This window comes from Capra hircus, chromosome 19, assembly GCF_001704415.2.
Source record: "Capra hircus breed San Clemente chromosome 19, ASM170441v1, whole genome shotgun sequence".
In the NCBI taxonomy this organism is placed as follows: domain Eukaryota; kingdom Metazoa; phylum Chordata; class Mammalia; order Artiodactyla; family Bovidae; genus Capra; species Capra hircus.
In genome coordinates, this window is record NC_030826.1 from 33,149,206 (window position 1) to 33,163,343 (window position 14,138).

General features: G+C 49.3%; 2 protein-coding genes across 3 annotated transcripts in view; one reads left to right on the forward strand and one right to left on the reverse strand.

Moving 5' to 3' along the window:
• TTC19 (tetratricopeptide repeat domain 19) overlaps positions 1–4,412 on the reverse strand; it is a 29,022-nt gene extending 24,610 nt beyond the window's left edge. The window contains exons 1-6 of one of the 2 annotated variants that reach the window (XM_018064719.1): positions 4,217–4,406; positions 4,025–4,137; positions 2,595–2,705; positions 2,130–2,168; positions 1,379–1,435; positions 1,022–1,083 (exon numbers count right to left, since the gene is read on the reverse strand). In XM_018064719.1, the coding sequence (XP_017920208.1) occupies positions 1,022–1,083; positions 1,379–1,435; positions 2,130–2,168; positions 2,595–2,705; positions 4,025–4,137; positions 4,217–4,385 (551 nt within the window). In that variant the 5' untranslated portion in view covers positions 4,386–4,406. Of the gene's footprint in view, positions 1–1,021; positions 1,084–1,378; positions 1,436–2,129; positions 2,169–2,594; positions 2,706–4,024; positions 4,138–4,216 lie in introns of both variants that reach the window. The other variant, XM_018064720.1, reaches the window with a different exon arrangement.
• On the forward strand, positions 4,505–14,108 carry ZSWIM7 (zinc finger SWIM-type containing 7). The gene is made up of 5 exons (XM_018064726.1): positions 4,505–4,635; positions 6,558–6,579; positions 7,478–7,580; positions 11,570–11,674; positions 12,942–14,108. Exons 1-5 carry the CDS (start codon positions 4,545–4,547, stop codon positions 13,056–13,058), a joined length of 438 nt encoding a protein of 145 aa, XP_017920215.1. The 5' UTR covers positions 4,505–4,544; the 3' UTR covers positions 13,059–14,108.

Below are 14,138 nucleotides of genomic sequence, written 5' to 3' on the forward strand. Positions count from 1 at the left end.
AGAGACTAACCTGGCTACAATGCTCCCTAGCATGAACCAACCTCAAAGTTTCTCTATAGACTTGGAGTCAGAGGCCCTGAGGCTCTGGTCTATCCAGTGTCCAGCCAAATGCCGGGAGATGGACCGGGTCCCCCCAAAAACAAAGGAGCGGACCACTTGTGCTGCAGGTGCCCATGCCAGGGTCTCTGGCTGCAGTGAGCACTCCTCCTACAGCACTGGGCTAGGTACCATTCAAAACTTGTAGTACCCAATTTCTGCAGCAACTCAAGGGCTAAGGAGAAGTCAAGCCTTCCCTTAAATTTACCCCAAATTAACCCTCCAGGAGTCCTCTGCTTACATCCTCTGAGTTTTCACCTAGAGAGTGAAGGGCACCAGGCCCCTCTATCTGTGTCCCTGACCTTTGGCACACATCTAAAATGCTTCCCAAAGCCTTTCCTATGTACCTGGCAGACTTTTTCTTCTATGTAAGAATCCAGACTCATCCAACACTTTTAAGCAGCACTGCTTTCCTGTCCCACTCGTCCGAAGGCCTCTGCCCCGTGCCTCGGTGCCTCCTTGCTACAACCTAGCCACCCCATCACCTCTACAGCCTTTACAAACTGCCCACTGGACGAGCCAGTGACACCCTCTCACAGCAACTCTCTCATCATATAACCTGTACCTAACTTCCTGCTTTGTTGATACTTCCACCAGCAAAATATGCCACCCCCGGCCACTCTTGCGTTGCTCCCAGCCTTCCTAGGAAAAGCAAAACTAAGGTTCTAACGACTTCCCAGTTCAAGCAGGAACAGAACACGTGACCAGGCCTGTCATGGTGCAGCCACAGGGACGAGGGCTGCAGGCCCCGATGGACACAGAAGGGGCAAGACTGGAAAAGGCTCAAGATCTCAAAGATGAGGGATGGGACACCAGGAGGGTGACAACCAAGATTTTGGATACCCAGGTGATTAGTAGGATGAAAACTGTGACACCCCAGGGTCAGTTTCTGACCATAGCCCACCCAGACTCTGACTACACTTACCTACTCTGAGCAGCGTAAATAGTGGCCAGCTTTAGGGAGATCTCTATGATTGCATTGTCTTCCTATTGGGAAAAGAAAAAGTTAGTTAGTTTGTAACAAATAAAATTTCCTCATGAAGTATTTCAGATTCATTTCTAGACTGACTACACCCTGAAAGCCATAGTCTTGATGCTTTTGCAGGAATCAGGCATCATGCTTTTGCATGAGTGAAAGACTGGCAGTTTTTATACTGGTCTTAGGGGGAAAAATCCCAACTTTTTGGTCAAAACACACGTGGGGGCTGGGTGGAGTTTCTAAGACATAAGGCTATTTTGAAAACTGCCTCAGCTAGGATGCAATATTATGTAATATCCTTACCTGTTGCATGCCCCCTCCAAGCAGGTAACTCATTGTTGCTTTAAAAAGTTTTTCTGCCTAAAAGCATAAGGAAGAGATTTTTCTATTTGGGCCCCATATCTAGATGACCCTGCATTCTAAGTACTAGTCAGAGGCAGCATTCCTTGAAAAACACATATACAGAAACGTAACCTTGCGTTAGAAAAAGACTAAAATGCCGGGACCCCACATCTTCTGGGCACCTTGAAAACTACTCTGTGATGTGTACAACCAGCTTCAGAGATCAACTTCCCACCCAAACCCACTGTGGCAGAGACTGCAAACTACCCTTTTCTGATACAGTCTCCTCAGTTTCCACTAGGTCAAGGGTCCTTCCTTTGCATTTCAGGTGTAATCATATGAGGAGGCTGCGGCCAAGAGATGCACGCAGTTTACACAAACAGCTTCAACAGCGTACTTCACAAGGACGCTGTTGGCCCTCCATCCTCTCCCTGCCCACAGCTGGAGGTGAGCCAGTGCTCGTACTCAGGCGAGAATACATCTTAGAAGGAATGTGGGCTCCTGGGTCACTTCATGGGGTAGAAGTGCCCACCCCTCTTCAGGGTTCAGCAGCCTCTGGACTAATGCATTAAAGGCATACGCTTCCTTCTTATTTCAGTCACTTTATCTTGGGGTCTCTTTGTTACAGAAGCTTTGCCTGTACCCTTATGTGCAGAGGTCCCTTGAAGCTAGCCATTCACAAATTCACAACATTACAACATGATTTACTTACATTTTCAAGCTGACCCCTTATAAATGCTAAGTTCGCCATCTGAAAGCAGATTATAAGTTGTTTTTCAGTTTAAAGCATTGTTTCCACTTACTTCAAAATCTTTACACTGAAAACTCCCCTTTGCTTTCACCTTCTATCTAAAAAAACAGGCCAGAAACTGTCGCTAATCTGCTAGAAGCGAAGTTCAGCAATGGGGTGAGAGTATGTGCATAGACTTTGATGATAACAATTCTAGATCCACTCTTCACTGAGAACACAAATATTAATGTTAATTGTTTCTTTTCGGTCTGGGGTTGAGGTTTCTTACAGGTGACAGTTCAAGGGTAATAAAAATGGAAAGCTAAAGAAAACTTAGTAAAAACAAAACCCAGAGAGACATCCTGCAGGTCAGGAATACTAATCAGGAACACTAACAGCCCTTCTCCTGCACCACTGGTGGCGGCTCAGACTGGTCAGAGGAGTTACCAAGTCATAAGTGTAAGCAATGGCCTTTGTGTTGTGACTCTTGTGGGCAAGATGAAGAGCATCATGCAAAATCAGCTCTGCCTCTTCTGGCTCATCTTTCATGATGCATAACTGAAAAGAGAAAACAAAATAAAAGAAACTGAAACACGAAAAGAACAGAGACATGCACCGCCAGACAGAAGCGAGTACGGGCTACGTGTCCCAGTACACAGAGGGAAGCTAGTCATTCATTCCTCAAACACTTATTGAATCCCTGCTCTGCAAAGGCATGGTGTCTGCAGTGGGGACTGGAGAGGGGCTCCCCTGCAGCTCCGCATGGCCACAGATATAGCACAGTGGCTGACATAGGCAGCAGGATTGTGAGCACTTTTCACGAGCTCTTATAGCGGAGCTGCTGGCCCTACATCCTCCTCCACTCTTCCTGCAGGACAGGTGAGCTCAATCACAACCAATGATACAGGCGAAGAAAGGCAAGAGAAAGGAACAAGGGGTTTCCTTCAAATGGAGTCAAGAGAAGCCGCCCAAGGAAGCGACAGTTAAATTGAGGTAAAAAGAAAAACAGCCAACTAAGGAAGGAACTATGGGGGAAACTGACCCAAACAGAGAGCAGGGAAGGAGCGAAGGTGCTACAGACCGAAGATAACGGACTTTCAAGAACCACGCAAACAATGAAAGTCAACAGATGTCAACTGAGGATGGTCCTGTTACTGCCAAGTAGGGAGGCAATGGAGTGGGACCATAGGTCTCACCAGCCAGGGCAAGGAGTCTGGGTTCTACCGCAAACGCTGTGACGGGTCAATCAAGGCTTGTGGGCACGGAATGACACCAGCTGATTTACATTTAAATGATCACTCCAGTTGCTGTCAAGCCTGGATGGCAGGGGGCAACAGGGCAGACAAGACTGCAGGCTGTAGCAGCGTAGCCAGGGCGACAGGAGGAGACACAGAAGAGGCGACAGGTTCGAGGTTTGGATTTGGTGGCAAAATCCAAAAATTCGTTGCTGGATTCTCGGTATATGGGAGGTGGTAGGTAGGTACCACACAAGTTTTCAGAATGGGGCAGACTACAGAAAAGAAGAGGTACTGAGGGAAGGGGTCGGAGAGGTGCCTAAGACCACAGGTTGGTTTGGGTCAGCTGAAGCCTCAAATAGAGTTGGCATGCGGGCCGCACCTGCCGTGTGCGGGCACTCGGGTGGACGCGTTGGGCATGAGGCGGCGGTCAGCCCAAAGGAGGAGACCCGGCACCCCGGGAAGAGGGGAAAACGTTCAGGAAGAAGAGGCCCGCCTCGCTCCCCTCAGCCTGTGCGCACTTCTCCCCGCGCTCGCAACCTCGCAGCCCGCAGCGCCGCCTCCACCTGCGCCCGACGCACGGACCCCACGACTCCGTCCACCCGGGTCCCCGTAGTCGAGGGACGCGCTGCGGCCCCTCACCTTGGCTCGCTTCAGCAGCTGGATGATCTCGGCTTCGGCGTCCCCGGCTGCAGCCCCGCCCGCGCCCCGCCGCTCCTGCTCCGCCGCCGCGGGCCTCGAGGACCAGGCGAGCGCTGCAGGAAGGGGCACTGAGGTCACCGCGCTCAGCCCAGCCAGCCCGGCCCGCCCGGCCCGCCGGCCTGCACCCCTCACCTGCCAGCAGCGGCAGTAGGCTCGAGCCTCGGCCGCGCGGCGCCCCTCGGCACGGCGGCGCCCGAACTCCCGGCGGCCCGGGCAGCAGGCACACCGGGTAGCAGCGGCCCCGCCGTTCCGCCACCCGCAACAGACCTCGGGCCAGGCCCACAGCCAGACGCCGGTACATGGCCCCCAGAGCGTCCTCTGCGCACTGCGGCCACGGGCTCCGGAAGTCCCGCCCGTGGCGCCGAACGCCCGCCGATTGGCGGGGCCGCCCGCATGCGCCGGGACGCAAGTCTACGTCACCTCGCCCTCCTCCCCTGCCCCGGAGAACGCGGGACCCGCCATGGCGGCTCCGACTGGGCCTCTCACGCTACCAGCTGTGGTGGAGGAGCTGCTGAGCGAGATGGCGGCGGCTGTGCGGGACGGCGCGCCGAGTATGGGCGAGGGCGCGGGAAGCAGCGCCGGCGGGACGGGGTTCGGGGGTCCGGGCCCACTGGGGAGGTCTCCCCCCTCTTAACTCGCCTGTAGCCCTTCCTTCCCGCGGTCTGTGTTTGTTCCAAACGGTTCCCCTCCTGACCTCTGTGCACGAGTGACTGTTTCAGGGCCCCAGATGCAGGACTTGAGGGGTCTGGACGCTGTGGCTGTGCCTTTATTCCTCTAACCAGCAGAGGACGCTCTGTGACCAGACTCCCCTGGCCGCAAGCGCACGGGGCCAGAGCGCGTCCTCGTTAGAGCTGGCGCCACCGCCGCCATCTGAATGACCATCCAAAACATCGGTTAGGCTTCAGTGAACCTTGCTGGTTCACTTGGGCGGCGTTTGTTGGCAAAGGACCGCACTTTGAAAAGGATTTACCTTGACTTATTGTTTCTAAAGAATTGAGAGGAGGAAGCCAACTTTTCTCATTTCAGTTAAATCTAAAGCAGTACATGTGCTTAAAAGATGAGGCGAGCCAGGTATTCGAACATCCTCTAATCCCAAAAAGCTTGGGGGAGAAACCAGTCTGTTGACAGCTCAAACAGTGGTTGCCAGAAAGGGTTGTGTGTGAAGAGCACAGTGTGAGTCTTGAAGGGGCGCCCCTGAGGCTTGGGGCTCATAGAGACTACTGTCACCGATTCACGTTTTTCAGAGCCATTTTCTTCTAGTTAAAAATCTTTGTTCTTAGACAGTCATACACTCTTCCTGAGCCCCCTCCTTCGACGATAATTTTCTTTAGATCAGTATTCTGAGTTTACACTTGTATGATGATGTAAAATATAGTCACAGCTGAGCCATGTAGTAAGTGATGACTACTTGTTTACTGTAACTTTTTGCTTCCTCTCAAAACTGTCATGATTGCATTTGTTTGGTTGTTTACTTTTCTATATGTTTATCCCTAATTCAATAACTTCCTTTTAGCTCAGATGGTAAGGAATCTGCCAGCAATGTAGGAGACCCAGGTTTGATCCCTGGGTCAGGAAGATCCCCTAGAGAAAGAAATGGCAACCCACTCCAGTAGTCCTGCCTGGAGAATTCCATGGACAGGAGCCTGGCGGGCTACAGTCCATAGGGTCAAAAAGAGTCAAACATGACTAAGTGGCTAACAGAAACACACACACATCCATAATTCAACTTCAAACTCTTAGCAGTGTTCTGAATCCTCTACTCAAGATGCTGAGGTGTTTTGTCCATTTCATTTTCTTCTAGAGCTTCCAGGGTGCTCTCCTGAGATCTCCCCCCACCATTACTGTGTAGGGAATTCCCTTTACCTACTTTGAGCCTTAATGTTTAGTATACTGTGCAGTTTTCTTTTTCTCAGTTTACTGTCTTATTTTATAGAGCACAGATTCTCCTGTCCTGAGACTTAATTGATAGTTTGGCTAGGTGTTATTGAATTATATGTTGGAAATATTTACTCAGACATCTTAAAGTAGTATTCTACTACCTTCCAACTTCTTAAACTTACTTTCATAGAGTCTTATTTTAGCCCTCCTGCTTCATTCCCACTCCAGAGCCATCTGGTGCCACCAATTTCTGGAGGGTTTTTTTTTTTTAGGGAGTGAGTGTATTAGAGTCTGAAGTGCAAATCAGGTTGTTGCTTGGCTCTCCTATTGCTAACTTGTTTCAGTTTTCTCAGGTCTTGTAAATAATTTTTGAACATATCTTAGCTGTGTTTCTCCCTGTCCTCATCCTTGAGAGTTTATTCATTTTAGAAAATTCTTTTATTATTGTTTAGTGGAATATTGAGTAAAATTTGATGCATAGGTTCAGTTCACCATCTTACACATTAGTCTTTTTGGTTATAATATCCTTTTAAAAATGTTTTTGTCTGGTCACTGGTTTAACACAATTTGCTTACTTTCCATTCCTGTTTTACAGTTCCTGATGAGCATCTGTTATCGTAAGTATATATCCTTTTGTATTTGGGGTTCTTTATAAACCACTAATGTGTGTTTTTAAAGGCCAGTTCTTTCAACATCAACTCTTTTTTTATTTTAGAAAATATTCTTACTAAGTTAGGAATAATATTTTATTGATGTGATTGTTAAAAATCTGTCTCAAGTGAATAACCAGCACTGTACTTGACAGTACAAGGCACTCCCTTATTGTCCTTAAGTGCCACTGTATTTTAACATTATTCTAAAAGGTGTAACTCTTATACTACTAACACATGAAAAGAGAAGGACATTTGACCCTTGAACAACAACTCTTACACATACACTGCTTGGGGAGGCCTGTTTCCTGAGAGGCTAAGCGTATTTAAGAAATAAAATGTACTAGGTACATTCACTAGAATATTATCCAAAAGTTAAATTTTAAAATATATGTTTGTGTATATATATATACATGCACACATACACACACACACATATATATGTGCATCATTCTCAGAAGCACACTGAATGGGAAAAAAAGTTGCCCAAAAAGCCCAGAATATACTGTTCATGTTTTTAACTTAGAAAACATCACCATATGTATATATGGTTGTGTGTGTATGTATGCACATACACATATATACTGTGTATAGTAAAATATAAAAACAATATGAAATGTGTGTAGTTGCCTTGAGAATGAAGAAATTGAGGAAGAACAGGAAGGCCTCTGACATATAAAGAGTCTTCTTTATAAACAACATGTTAATATTTATTCTGGGCGGTCGATTATGTGGGATTTTGCTGTATTACGTTTTTTTCCGAATTAAAACAAATTTTCAGAAGCTGCTGATGGTAATCCTTCGGGTTGAGTCAGAGAGGTGGCTTTCAGTCCATCATCTAACCTGAGGCTCCTCTCCTTCCCAGGCTGAAATTTGTCTTCGGCTCATCAGCCGTCCAAGCCTTGGACCTAGTTGACCGCCAGTCTGTCACCTTAATCTCCTCGCCCAGCGGGAGGCGTGTTTACCAGGTAGAAACCCAGAGGTGGAGTAATCTCAACCAGATCCCCTTAGGACAAATGTTTCATGAATCTGTATGAAAGCTGGTGGACAGTTGAAAGGACTTGACCCAACTTAGTGAAATGAGAGTGTGAGTAGTTACAGTCAGATAGATGTGGCCTGTTAATCCCACCTGGGAGCAGCGTGTGGAACCAGCAATGATCCAGGGAGGCTCTTTGCCCAGGTCTGATGATCACAGCCAACTTCCCCTTTCTGTCATTTGACACTACAGGGATCACCCTGTTCCTTGTCTCTTGCTTACAAGCAAAAGCCAAAATGCATTTTAAGGTCCTTTCACATGTCAAGGTTTATCTAACAGAAACGATCTGTCAGAACTGTTGTTGGAAGCATTCACGAAGGCCACACTGTGCTGAATGTGGGCAGTTTACTTGGACCTTAGTTCAAGCAGACCTTAAGGTAGGCAGGTTTGTAAAGTACAAATGGGACTCCTGTCAGACTCTAAATTACTTTCATGTATTGCTAATTCTTACCAAAAGCCTGGAAAGATATTTATTTTGCTGAAAACTGAGATGCAGAAAATTAACAGTCCCCTATGGCAGCAGGGTTGTATAGCTAGCAGACGGTCCTGCCTGTCTATGTCAACAGCGGGCCAGACTCTCCACCCCCCAAACCCCAAGTTTAGCCACGACATGGTAAGCCAGCTGGGATTCAGAGAAGGGGATCTTGTGAATGAAATAAAAATGTTGGCAGTGGTCTCCAAAATTTTGTGTTTGGCAGGGGTAGAAGCAGTAGCCATCAGCTCTTGTATGAGATCCAGGCCTTGTTGAAGACCAGGAAAGGTGGAACTTTTGAGCTTTGGGGTTCTGGTTTACTTATGACTGTCTCAGAGTTGAGACCATGGTGATTCATTTTTAGCAAGTGACTGAGCAAAGCCTCTCGGGCACATGGATGGCTTGACCCATGAACTCACTTTTCCATGCAGTAGGATGGTGCAGCCAGCTGGCACGTCCTCGTGCATTTCTGCCTGAAGTAAGCTGGGGTGATTAGTGCTGAATGCTGCAGTTAAAACTTCTGTGTTGTATTTACTTAGAAGAGGCTGCTTATTAGAATTTTCTGTTGGTGAACATCATAGATTAAGAATCAGAACTCTTAAGCGATGTTGTTTGTACCTGAGGAAGGATTTCCATTTTCTTTCCTAGTGTATTTATTTTGGGGTTTTACGTAGCTAACATACCCTTGTCGAAAAGGGCTTCTGAGTTTTCCCATGTCTTTTAGTTTCAGATTCTCTTGTCTCAGTTCCAACATCAGCAGAACACTTGACCCACACAAGCATGATCTTGCTGTTAGTTAAAATCTCAAAGACTGTGTTGGAAATATTTCAGTTATCGTTGACTTATTATTCCTCCCACGGTCACCGTGACTTGTTTTAGTTTTCATCATTCACATTCTGTATTATGTCATGTTGCTTACCATAAAAATGCAAAGTTCTTAGAATTGTGTTGGACTTTGAATTAAATGAGGTTGTAGAAACCTTACAGACGCCCTCCAATTAACCTCAGTGGTTTCACTGTATATAGTAATATGGAAGGAATTTGGCTTAATTCAGAGGTTCTGTGAGATGATAAAGGTTGATCAGATGTTGTGCCTTGTTACCCAGCTAGTTATCGTTCCATAGGTCGACCTTCTAACATTCTCACCTCCTCTAGGTGTGGTGGTAATTACCCTGAAGTCACACTCATGTTGTCACCTGAGTCGCTTTTTGATAAACTTCAGTTCTCCTAGGAAGGGGGACGCATCAGTCAGGAGGGGCCAAGTTATATTTGTAACAATGACCCCTAAATTTAAAAGCTACAGATTTATGTCTCACTCCCTGTCCATCTCCATCGAGAGTCAGTTGCAGCTTTGATCCAGAACATCGTGGCCCAGGATCCCAGGCGATGGAGCAGCCTGTGTCTGGGACATTGTGGATCTCATAGCAGAGAGAAGTCAGGATATCATAGGTATCCATGTTGAACATTTCTGCCTGGCCAGTCACACTTTACCAGCTAAAGCAGGTTACATAGTCAGCCTGTATGTAATAGGGCAGGGACATATCAGCCTCTTTCCGAGAGGCACTGAACTCAAGGAATGGTGAATCGTATACAGTTCACCACTGTGACGGATGCTGAGGGCTTGGAGCAGCCATAAAGTAAACTGTGCTGTGGGTGGATGACCGTCCAGTGGGCCAGTCTCCTTAGAGCCTCACTGCAGCCGCAGCAGACTCCTCCCAGGGAGGTGTGGGCAAGTCCAGCCTGGGTCTGAATATCATCCTGCCTGCATTCCTTTTGTAAAGGCTCCCCTCTGGGACTGACACTCCTGGCTCCAAGTGAGCGAGCTTGGAGCACTTCCTGTAAGAGGAGGTGGTTTTTTCCGCAAAGGGTGAATTAGACAGTCCCTGAGGTCAGTTTCCAGCTCCAAACACATCTGACTCAGATCTCTGCCCGATTATCAGGTTCATTAGTCGTCCACTTCTAGATAGAGAAGCCAACTGAGAAATGACTCTCTTTACCGTATTCACTGCCTTAGGCAGCTGCACATCCTAAGTCCCAGCCAGGGAACTTCTGCAGAACTTCTCCCCACCCCTGAGTGGCCAGGCACGCACTTAGCCTCATGCAGAGAGTAATTGTCTGGGGACCCACCATAAGGAGGAAGTAGTCTGTGTGGAATCCCAGAGGCTTATGCCTAATTAACCATAAATCTAGAGAGAAGAAGAAATCATTGGTCATGGTTTAGAGACCCAAGAATTGTTGGTGTCCCTGCCGGACGTTGGTGGGTTTTCTTGCGGGACTGAGTGTGAACTAGTCTGCTCTCACGCTCTCCCTTCGGCAGCTCCTCCTCGCACCCCCAGCGCTCACCAGTTAAAACAGGTCAGCGCCTCAGGACTGGAAATGTGTGGTGTGACTTTTTTAATGTCCGGTTTGTAATGGGGCCGAAATGTGTGATGGGTTCAGTAGGCGTCCTGTTACCCAGTCACCGGCCATTTCTGGTCATCCTGCAGCCCCCAAGGAGTCCTCCTGACTTGGCAAAAAAAACCCATAGCGACATGGCTGTACCAGGCGAAATGCTGGAGACACACCACCTGACTCAACACTGCTATTTTTCAGTGGAAGTCTTACCTGTGTGAGGAAAACAGGAAGCAATTCTAGGAGCACTGACATTCCTTCTTTCTATGTAGATTGTCATCTCAGCCTGAAACAAACGTGAGTGCCCTGGGCCACATCCCCCAGGGGCAGTTCCCTGTCACTGACCCACTGCAGGGGGTCTCTAGGTCCCTAGGATAGTAACTTTACTCCAGTGGGACATTAGGAACAAAGCCCTCCACTTCCTGTCTCTGGCACCTGGGGGTGAGGACGGAGACAAGCCATTTCTCCAGGTCTGTCCAGCCACCCTCCAAACACAGGGTCCCCCGTGTTCCCTGACTGACAGCAAGGCCGTTGGCTCTGAACGTGGCCTCCTGCCGGCCCTCCCAGGTCCCTGCCCTCATCCCGTCCTGCTAGGTGAGTGGGCAGACCTGGGCTTGCCGCTCCCCGTGGCAGCTGAGTCACCCCGTTAAAGGAGTCTCTGTTCCACGTGTTCTTCCCACTCCCCACTGGGCCTTTCCTGTCCTCAGACTCCTGCTAGGAGTATGGTGGAGGCTTTAGACATTCACACACATGCTGTGAAATAACTACAAAGGCTGAGAAACAAGTACAGTGCGGGGAGCCTTCTCTGTCTCTCTAGTAAACCCTCTGAATCCCCAGGCGGAGAAACAGCGGTTCGTATGGAGGGCTCAGCCTACCTGAGACGCCTCTGTTTTGCGTGTGGAGGTGTCAGGGCAGGGCACTGAGGCAGCAGGAGGGTCCCGTGGGCAGGTAGGCCCTCGGAGAACAGCCCTGCACCCTCACACAGGTACATTCAAAGGGAATAGCAGTTTCCCCGCTCACCTTTTCAGGTCTGACTCCACCTGTCCTCCCCTTTCCAGGTGCTTGGAAGCTCCGGGAGAACGTACACATGTCTGGCTTCCTGCCACTACTGCTCGTGCCCGGCGTTCGCCTTCTCCGTGCTGAGGAAGGGGGACAGCCTCCTGGTGAGGACGGATGGGCTGCGGCCATGGCCGAGCTGGTAAAGGGGCAGGGGGTGCTGGGAACCTCGCTCTGCACCCTACATGGGATTTACTCTGTGTGGAAACAGACGGTAGTTCATTGTCCTTGACTTTAGTCAGTCATCTATTCTGGCTTTACCCTCCCAAAACACAGGGGCATTTTAGGAACTATGCCAGTTTCTTGTTTTAATTTAAAAGGTCAGAGATGAAGCTTCAGGAAGGCAGCAAGTAATCCTCAAGAGTTGGCACCTGGGCAGTTATCAGGCCCAGTAAAAACATGAGCCAAACTGGATGCTGGCAAGTGTGTGTGTCCCGACCTCCAGCCACGAGGCACTTCTCCCACTGCCCTTGGACAGCGTGGTACTCAGCCTCGCTTGACTTTCACCGGGGGCAGCAAAGCATGTTGGTGCCTCGGCCGATCTCATAGGAGCCCAGAGTATCAGGCAGGAATGAGACCTCCTCACATCCGTCCCGAGTCCACAGGAGAACCACTACCCCACCTGAGGGCGGGGAGCGATCTTTCCAGTCTTGCCAAGGAAGAAAATTACAGCATCCGCCCCACACTCTCCTTTCTTTACACAGTTGTCACACCTGTCAGGAAGCGGGTGGCAAGCAGGTTTTCCCATTGAGAGGGAGGCTCAACTCAGTGATCTCACCTAAAAAACGACAGGGTTGGAGCCAGGCCCTCAGCAGCCCAACTGGTGTGCCCCACAGTGTGAGGTCCAGGGTTAGAGTGGTGTGTGCCCCGTGGTGTGAGGTCCAGCACAGATCATGCCTCAGAGAGAGACAGGCAAAACAGTGAGGGTCCCGCCATCCCTGCTCTGGCTGTCCAGTGGTTAAGGACTGAAGATAAGCCCTGTCCCCCAGGGGGCTGTCAGATTTAAATGAGATAATCCTTGAGATGCTCTTAGCAACACTGTACCTTGAAGAACCTTAGCCACTGCTGTTAACAGCTTTCTGAGGGCAAGGAAGAAAGTAGTATAATTTAGGACTGACATAAAGAGCTTGTCTTGGTTTTCACTTGGTTTCACCTGTCCCTGCTGGATCTACACTGTTGCCCCAAACAGCAAGCCAAGTATTGATAAAACCTCCTTGTCCACACAGACTCCTAGAAAGTAGACACCTGTCTAACCTTGGTCTGCGGTTCTAGGCAGTGGGTTCCAGGCCCCTGGTGTGTGTGCCCCGCTCCTTTCCTGCTCCGTGAAGCCTGGCCCTCCTCATTGCTAACTGGCTTGTGTACTGTCTGTCCTAGTGCAAGCACCTCTTGGCAGTTTACCTGAGTCAGGTCACAAGGACCTGTCAGCAGCTGAGTGTCTCCGACAAGCAACTGACTGACATACTGTCAGCAGAGAAGACACAGGAAGCATAAAAGTGCAGACGGAGCATCACTGACCATCTTTCACAGTAGAAGTCCTGTCCAGAGACACATGCGCCCTGTCACGCATGGTTCACGTGGAGGAGACGTGGGCCAGACTTCACATTAGTGTCCCCTTCCGCCCTGGACTCCAGAGCCAGGACATGTATACAGTATGAAGCCCTCGCGAAAAATCCAGCCTCCAAGCCCCATGAGTAAAAAATTTCCAAATGTAATCAAGCATCTTAGACTCCAAAGCCTAACATCAAGTCGCATCCACAGTGAAGGAGATTTTCAAACAAAGTCCAAGTCCTTAAGAGGCTAGAATGGGAGAGGAGACAGTACGATGGTTTAGATGCGCAAGCGTTAGTTCTTTCTCTTGGGCCCAGAAAGTCTTTCTGCAGTAAAAGGTCAGAGCAGGGATGTGGCTACAACAGCAGCAGATAGAGACGTTGGGGTGCTGGTTTCAGCAGGCTCCAGACATTTGCAGTGTTGAGGCCAAAACAGTTGCTTAAATAGGCTGTGCTGTTGGAAAGGTAGCACCTAGAACAAGGAAGTGCAGGTCTGCTCAGAGCATTTCTGAGCTTCGTAACAAGCGGGTGAGGGAGGCAGCCAGAGAGGCTGCCGGGTGTTCCAGGCTGAGTGAGAAAAGGCAGATCTCCAGAGGCTGTGAGGCGGGAGAGGAATGGGACTCTTTTGGACCCCAAGAGAGAGCAAAGGAGCTGTGATGGAAGGAAATGAACACAAGACGGAGCTGAGACAGGACAGGCACCTCCCCCAGCGACAACCATCCACAGCTGAACAGGATCCTAGGACAGGCTTTCCCCGTCTCTCTGGGGCTTCACGTCCTTGCAGGGTTACTGCAGGAGGAGCTGAGCCAGCCACCAGACAGGCGAAGTGGATGGTCTTGCAGCCTAGGTACTCCCAACCCTGTACCCCGGAAACAGGAGGTGCTAAGGAATGAATGTGTGGAAGGTCACAACAGCGCAAGCTCCTGTGGTTGGCACAGCCATCTCCTAGGCGGTGGTGCGGCAAACAAAACCTGTCAAGGCTCTACTCAGGAAATGGGCCTGGGTGTGAACTTATTTCAGGATA